General features: G+C 36.8%; 1 protein-coding gene across 1 annotated transcript; it reads left to right on the top strand.

Moving 5' to 3' along the window:
• Positions 1-421: 421 nt before the first annotated feature.
• Positions 422-1,348, top strand: LOC128659340 (olfactory receptor 2D2-like). Its single transcript, XM_053713006.1, has one exon. The coding sequence runs from the start codon at positions 422-424 to the stop codon at positions 1,346-1,348; it is 927 nt and encodes a 308-aa protein (XP_053568981.1).
• The last annotated feature ends 7,654 nt before the right edge of the window (positions 1,349-9,002 follow it).

Below are 9,002 nucleotides of genomic sequence, written 5' to 3'. Positions count from 1 at the left end.
CCTAAGACATGCAGAGTTGGGTTAATGATGTTATTATCAGCAGTAAGAAAGTTGGGGGTAGGGATTTTGGAAGAAGAGGGTAAAATAAGGAGCTCAGTTTTGTAGATAATGGTAAAAGAGCTATTTGTAAACAATTTAATACACTCCTGTAGAAACTAACCATCAGGAACAAATTAAATGGGAGCAGATGTTATAATACAATATGCTATTAAAAGAACAAATCTTTTGCTGCCCACACTTTACATTTCCAGATATTGTCAATTAAAACAGGTTCCATACGCATATTCACTCTTATGTGGTGTCTAAACAGCAACTCAATGCTCAAAAAATCATATTACAAGATAACAATAATTATATGTATTTAAACCAATATTAACTCAAATACTTGTTTTTTTTTGTTTGTTTCTTGTTTGACAGAAAAATGAACAAAAATGAAACAGTGGTAACTGAATTCATCCTTCTAGGATTCTCCAGTAACAGAAATAAACAATTTGCCATTTTTGCAGTTTTCCTATGTATCTACTTAGTCATTTTAGTCGGCAACTTGCTTATCATTTCAGTATCCATTATGGACAAAAGTCTTCAGACCCCTATGTATTTTTTCCTAATTAACCTCTCTTTTATTGATATCTGCTTCTCATCAACAGTGGTTCCCAGAATGCTAAGAGACTTATTGTCAGCAAAGAAAACTATTTTATTTCAAGAATGTGCAGCACAAATGTACATTTCGCTGTCATCGGGCGTTGCTGAATGTATTCTGCTTGCTACAATGGCTTATGACAGATATGTAGCTATTTGCTTCCCTTTACATTACATGACAATTATAAATCGATCTGTCTGTATCAGGATTGTAGCTGGGTCATGGATATGTGGGTTTCTTCTCTCTATTTCTCATGTTGTGCTTATAATGAATGTAAATTTTTGTGGAAACAATCAAATAAAACATTTTCTTTGTGAAGTGCCAGAAGTCCTGGCATTAGCATGTGGTGATGTTAGTGTCATTGAACTTGTTATCTTTCTAGCTGGTGTGTTAGTACTTATGATTCCAGTTACTTTTATTATTATATCATATATCAGAATTATTTCAGCTATCATAAAAATTTCTACCTCTGCTGGAAAGAAAAAAGCCTTATCAACTTGTGGGTCCCATATGATGATTGTAACATTATTTTATGGTTCAGCAATGGCTGCATACATGAAACCTAAGTCAAAATCTTCAGACTCTGATATGATGAATGCTGTTTTTTATATGATTTTAACACCAATGTTGAATCCCTTGATTTATTCACTTAGGAATAAAGAAGTTAGAACAGCCTTGAAAAAAGCAAGAAATCTAAAAACATTCTAACTACAAATACAATTTTGTTTCTACGTGAGTCTTTGAAGAATTTTTTAGTAAATGTCTTATTATTTAATTTAACATCACCATGGTAAAATAGTAAATTATTCCTTTTAGATGATTGCCACAATAACACAAATATTATCACTATATTCAGTTAGGGTATATTTGTTTTGTTTTGTCATAGAGTTTACATTAAGAGAATATTAAGATTTTTTTAATGTTATTTTTATTTTAGTAAAAGTACCTTATAAATAAACAATTAAGAACACATATATCAACATAGCAAATATACACACAAACAAACATACATTTCTGTTTAGAATTATTTGTTTACAACCCACATCATTTCATCAGATTGTTTTGGCTCACTTTTTTGCTTTAAGTTTTGATGCTGCTTTCTTATTCCTGTTGCTGATCTTGGCTTCCACTAAGCCCTGACTACATCTTGCTATACATTTGCTGTTTGTCTTCTGTTGCTGATGCGGACTGTTTCCTGTACCTGGCTTGTCTCATCCCTTGTACTGTGTGGCTTGATTTCCAGTGCTGAACTTTGGCCTGCCCTTTGACCTTGATCCCCGGTAAATTTGTGCACTGTCATCTTGTGTGTTTGTTACCTAGCTTGTTCCTGTATACACCTTCCTGTGCTTCAAAGACCTATTCCTTTTCTCAGTAATCAGTCACTAATCTAATTATGTTTCCAGAGCTATAGTTTGTTTACCATGGCAATAAGTAAATAGCACATATAGTCATACACTTAAGGTTTGCCACATTTCAAAATGTTTCAATATTAACATTTTATATATATTTACTGTATGTAAAATGATTTAAATTAATAATACTAATAAAATAAACATTAATGACAATAAACTATTAAAGGATCTTTGGGCACATTACATTTTTGTTTTTTAAATAAAGATTTGTTTACAGAAGGACATCATTCTTCTGACTGGGTGCTGTTAAGGATGCCTTTATCTTCAATCTCTAAATTAATTATTTTAACAATATCACTACTATATAGGGATTCGGTGCATTAAGAACAAAGTGTTATAAGTCAAATTCCAGTAAAATGAGCCCACCTACCTATTCCTGGACACTAATCTGCATCAGGTTGAAGGTTCAGCCAAATACTGAAAGCATTCATTGAGATAGAAGCCTGAGCTTGCTAGCTGAAAGGCAAAAGGAAAAGCAGTTCAATCCCAGTCAGAACCAATCAGGCAGCAGAGGTAAAGAGTTTTAAGACAAATAGTTGTCCAATGTGCAAGCAGAGTCATCAACCACCAGGCAACAAGGTACAAAATCAAGAGACAAAAGTGTAATCTGAGTTTCAGGCAAAAGTCACCAAAAACTTACCTTCCAAAATACAGAAGCTGAGGCAACACAATACTAGAGCAACTAATATGGCACAGAAATGCAATATAAAGGCAAAAAGGCACCAACCAAGTAACACGCAAAAGCCACATCAATAATGACGCAACAAAAACTGCTAGAAGGCCACTTCAATGCAACGCTGCACAATTATTACGTTAAACACATTGCATAAAAATAGCAACAACGCAGAGCAAAAGGAAAAGTGCAAAAGGCAAACATAAGACAAGGGGAAAAGATCCTAGTGTACATGTATGTAAAGTACATGACATAATCTTTATAAAGGGGGGAAAATATTTATTATTAGTATATGAAAGCAAATATGATTTTATCTGGAAAAATAAAACCTAGGTGCATTATATTGTGATACAATGTACTAAAGCCCTTTCTGGCAGCCAACATTTTAAATTAAGTTATGCATAAAAAATGATTTTTGTATCTATTCAAAAATCAACTAAATGAAATAAGACCATAAATATTGACTTTATTTTAAAAAATAATAATAATGATCAAAAGAGATTATGTCATTCCAGATGTTTACTAGGTATCCAAGTGTATAGAGGTTAATACATTGGTAAATCTAGTACAAAGCAAGGTAACATGGACAGCTTCTAATTTTCTGTTATATCCAAATCCAGTATTTGTGGTGTTCAGGGCCTCAAGAGGAGGTCTAAGATTGATATTTTTTTTCTAATTATGTTTACTAACAAAGACACATAAACTAGTATTGTAGTAGCTCAAAGTAAGTTAAGTAATATAGATTCCTACTTAAAAATTTAGAGGAACCATAGATTAATCTGCAGTAATTATATTGTATAAGAAATGTATAATACGCCACCACAACTAATATTTCTTATCGCACTTTCTGAAGCTACGGCCAAGATCCTACTCTTGAGGACAACTTAGGAAGTTTATAGACGAAGATGCGGGAAAGTGTTCTCTGAAATATAATAAGTTCTATGAGAATAAGTGATCTTTTAATTCCTACTCAAAGCTCCATGCATGTTAATCAATATTGACATGTAAAGAGTATTGCATGTATTTTTACAGTTTTATAATTTAAATCCATCAAAAAGCCACACAATAATCAAGTCATCATACGATTTTCAAATGTATTTGTGGTGTGGTACAATGCCACCAACTCTACTTAAAAGGAAACAGTTCAAGAGTTAAATTGTAATCTGTCAAAAAAGGTTTTATTATCAATGCATCCAATTTCTATCTTTTCATGTGTTTAATTATATTTCTTGGTAAATAATTTTACCAGTTTAAATGGTGCCTCTTCTAATGGATTGGGAAACCAATGTGTCTATTTTTTATGCAAAATCACATAACCGTTTTACCATTCTTCTCATTAATAATTTTATGGTCAGAGATTAAGTGATATAGATGAAGTGGGAAACAGGCACTGTTATTTTGTTTTAAGTAACAATTTGTGGCCTTATACTGAAGTTATAAGTAAATGTGTTAGAGTGTAAAAGTGTTACACCGAGATTATGAGTTTTGCACTAAACAGGGTGCGAAACTAATGCCAAAAAAGTTGTGTTATTTCATCCTCCATAGTGCTGCCATTACGAGTTACTGAAAAGCCTCCTTGTGTGTGTGATATGGTGGCGTTACGCTCCATACCGCACAAAATCCAAGTGCTGCTTTGACGCGCTCTGTTTTGAACAGCCAATAGGAATTTAGAAGCTCTCATCCTATTGGCTGATTTGAATTTTAAGAATCAAATCAGCCAATAGGAATGCAAGGTACTCCTTGAAACAGCTACCTTGCATTGAAGCTTCAGTAAACGGCGGGGACTGTATGAAGCGGACGTTCCGCGCTTGATGTCTTTGCCGCTCCGCGCCACCAGAATGAAGATAGAAGACGCATCTGCGATGGATGAAGTTGTCGCCACCTGGATGAAGACTTCTCGCTGCTTGGATGTCCAGGCTTCAGCAACTGTAAGTAGATATTCTATGGTTAGTGATAGGTATTTTATTTTTATTTTTTGGGGTGTTTATTTTCAGATTAGGGTTTGGGCTTTTGAAAAAGAGCTAAATGCACTTTTAAGGGCAATGAAACAGAGCTGAATGCCCTTTTAAGGGCAATGCCCATGCAAATGCCCCTTTAGGGGCAATGGGTAGCTTAGGTTTTTTTAGAGTTAGGTTTTTTTATTTTGGGGGTGGTGGGTTTTACTGTTGGGGGGACTTTGTATTTTTTTTTACAGGTGAAAGAGCTGGTTTTTTTTTTATATATATATCTTTATTTTCAAGTGCAACAGACAGATGGAGATAATTACATTCGGTAGTATTTAAGTAGTATATGATTGCAAGTCAAATGATATCATCAATTATAAAACAGGTGTCATGTCATTTCTGTAGCCTGGATCTTGAAAAGGAAAAAACAAAGGAGTAAAAAATTTTCCATCGTGCACAATTTTCTTTTAACCTTAAATACAAATAATATCAACCTCCTAACTCTCAACTGGCATAGTTCACTCTCCAACAACCTCCTCTCTCCCCCCCCCCTCCCCCGAGAACTTCTCCGATCTAGTCTACCAATCTCCTCGCAGTGTTGCCTCCAAAATGTATTCTGTATTCTTGAATGGTGCGATGATTATAGTGTGTGAAGTGTCTGGCAGTGTGCGAATAAAGGACCCCCATTTGTTAAAGAAGGACCGAACTCTAGCATTCATGTCTCCTAATCCGTCTGCTTGCTCAATAAATAGTTGTTTTAGCAACACCTGCTTTAGCTGTGTAACAGTGGGTGGATTTCATTTGAGCCAGTTTTGAAAAAATCAGATGTCTCGCCATCAACACTATATTAGAGATAAGTAGTTTCATATGTTTGGGTAGGCCTAAGAAGTCAAGAAACACCACATTCTGAAATGTCCAATCACCACAGGGACACTGCACTTTTGTCTTTACCCAGTGTGCTGTCATCTTCCAGAATCTGACTAGTTTAGGACAATTCCACACCATGTGTTCTATGTCTGCGTCTATCAGACCGCATCTAGGACATTTACTGTCCCTATCTGCCTTCCATCTCTGAAATTTTCCAGGGGTAACATAGCTGTCGTGAATTAACTTAAAATGGGATTCTCTCACCTCTGAGGAGAGAGTTGCCAACTTTACTCTACTGATGCTTTTCTCGACTTCCGCCGCTGTCACATCCTTTGCAAGTTTATCACTCCAAATGGAGGCTATCTTATCTATGCAGGCTGTCCCCGCTAGTCTGTTCATCTTTGTGTACAGTGGTGCTATAGATGTGATGCCATGTCAAGCTAGTTCTATGCTTTGTTTTATAGCTGTTTGGTCTTTGTTGCTCCCCTCCCTCCGTAGTGTGTCAAAGTAATGTCTGGCCTGCAAGTAAGCATAGTGGTGAGTTCGGGGCAAGTCAAATGTTGTTCTTAAGGTCTTGAAAGTCTGCATGAGTCCCCCCTCCTTTGTCATTGTTTGACCTACTGTACGAAGTCCTTGACTCTTCCACTGAAGGAAAGCCCTAGTCGATATACCTGCAGGGAACTCAGGATTGCCACACCATGGCAGATATGTGGTCAATCTGTGGTTGCCCCCCAGCTTCTTGCAAAACTGTCTCCAAGCTCTCGCCGGTTGGGCTAGGAGCTCCATGTCTTTTAAGTGTTTAGTCGCTTGGGTTTGGGTCATGTGTGGGATCATCTCTAAAGCCCATGGTTTCGTCAGTTCGCTTTCCAACCTGGGGTCAGAGAACTTTCCCTGTCCCGTCATCCAGTCAATAACGAATTTACATTGGGCCGCCCAGTTGTATAATTCAAAGTTGGGTAGTGCTAATCCCCCCATCTCCCTCGGGGCGGTAAGCTTGAGATAACTGACCCTGTGTTTCTTGTTATTCCAAATAAAGTTAAGCACCCGTCCCTTAATGTGGTTTAAGTCTGATTTTTGCAGTATTGCTGGCAGAGTCTGGAAAAAGTAAAGCAGCTTGGGGAAGTAGATCATCTTTATAAGTCCCACCCTTCCCGATAGGGATAAAGGCAGCAAAGTCCACCCCCCGATCAGGCTATCTAATTGTTTGAGCAAGGGACCATAGTTAATAGAGTACCATCTACGTGGGTCCGTATGTAGTGTAATGCCTAAATATTTAAAGTTACCCTCCACTATTCTAAAATCATATCCGGGAATTTGTTTTTTACCTTTTGACAATAACCAGAGTAGTTCAGTTTTGTCGGTATTGACTTTGTATCCAGAGACTAAGCTAAATTCATCAATTATTTCCATTAATTTTGGAATATTCTTTTGAGGGTCTTGTACGTATAACACCATGTCATCAGCAAACAGCGAGACATGTAAGGTCGACTCGCCTATGCACATCCCCTGCATTGTCTGCCTAATTTTTATTGCCAGGGGCTCTATGGCCAAGTCGAAAAGGAGTGGAGAGGGAGGGCAGCCCTGTCTAGTGCCTCTGTGGAGTGTGAAGGGTCTGGTAGGTGTGCCATTAATTAGGAGGGATGCCTGCGGTTAAACATAGAAACATAGAAACATAGATATTGACGGCATATAAGAGCCATAGGCCCAGCAAGTCTGCCCGACCTTACCTAACAGTATAAACTTATCTAGTTCGTAGGATAGCCCTATGCTTGTCCCATGCATTTTTAAAGTCCCCCACAGTGTTTGTTGCTACTACCTCTTGAGGAAGTTTATTCCATAAATCAATCACTCTTTCTGTAAAGAAGTGCTTCCTCAAATTACTCCTGAATCTACTACCCTTTAGCTTGAGCTCATGACCCCTTGTTCTTGAATTTTCCATTTTATGTAAAATACCCACAGCCTCAGTTTTACTAAACCCTTTAATGTACTTGAAAGTTGCTATCATATCACCTCTTTCCCTTCTCTCCTCTAAGCTATACATATTTAGGTCATTGAGCCTATCCTGGTAAGTTTTATTTTTTAGACCATGTACCATTTTGGTAGCCCTCCTTTGCACAGATTCAAGTTTGTTAATATCCTTCTGAAGATATGGCCTCCAGAACTGCACACAATACTCAAGATGAGGCCTAACTAATGATCTATAAAGTGGCATAAGAACCTTACTATTTCTGCTGCAAATACCTCTACCAATACATCCAAGCATTCTGCTAGCCTTACTCGCTGCATTACTACATTGTTTACTAAGTTTTAAATCATCTGAAATAATAATTCCCAAGTCCTGTTCCTCGTCTGTAGCAGTCAGTAAAGTGTCATTGAGTCTGTAATTAACATTTGGATTTTTCTTCCCTAAATGCATTATTTTACACTTTGCTGTGAAACTTTAGATCCCAGTCGTTTGTCCAATCCTCCAATTGTTGTATATCACTTCTCATTTTGTCTACCCCCCCCTGGAACATCCACTCTGTTGCAAATTTTTGTATCATCTGCAAAGAGACATACTTTCCCCTGTAGCCCTTTGCTGATATCGCAGATAAATATGTTAAACAAAACAGGCCCCAGAACTGACCCCTGAGGAACACCACTAGTAACAGCCCCCTCTGCTGAATGAACTCCATTTACTAAGACACTTTGTTTTCTGTCCTTAAGCCAGCATTCCACCCAGTTCACAATTTTTGAATCTAGACCAAGGAGATATAGTTTGTGAATAAGTTTAATGTGTGGGACGGTGTCAAATGCTTTGCTGAAATCTAGATATGCTACATCAACTGCTCCTCCCTTGTCTAATACTTTTGTTACATAATCAAAGAAGTCAATTAGATTAGTCTGACATGATCTCCCTGAAGTAAAACCATGCTGATTTTGGTCCTCTAAATTGTTTGTCTTTATGTAAGTCATAATTCTTTCTTTTAAGAGGCTTTCCATTAATTTCCCTACTACTGAAGTTAAACTAACTGGCCTGTAGTTGCCAGATTCTTCTCTACTGCCCTTTTTATGAAGAGGTATTACATTTGCTATTTTCCAATCATCTGGGACAGCTCCTGTTAATAGTGACTGATTAAACAGATCAGTTAATGGGACAGTTAGCACTGATCGAAGTTCTTTTAAAACCCTTTGATGAATATTATCAGGACCCACTGCCTTTGTAACATTTATTTTTGATAATGCTAACAAAACCTCATCCTCTGTAAAAAGATTACTGTTAAGCTTGTTTCTATTTTGCGTAGCATCCCTTAATGTAGACATTGTATCTTCACAATCTTTAGTGAAAACAGAACAGAAGTAATCATTGAGACAGTCTGCAATCTGCTTATCTCCTTCTATTATTCTACCATCAACTGATTTCAATTTTACTATTCCTACCTTATTTTTTCTTCTTTCACTGATATATCTAAAGAATGTTTTGTCCC

Source organism: Bombina bombina, chromosome 1 (assembly GCF_027579735.1).
Source record: "Bombina bombina isolate aBomBom1 chromosome 1, aBomBom1.pri, whole genome shotgun sequence".
In the NCBI taxonomy this organism is placed as follows: Eukaryota; Metazoa; Chordata; class Amphibia; order Anura; family Bombinatoridae; genus Bombina; species Bombina bombina.
This window is presented reverse-complemented; position numbering and strand designations above follow the sequence as displayed.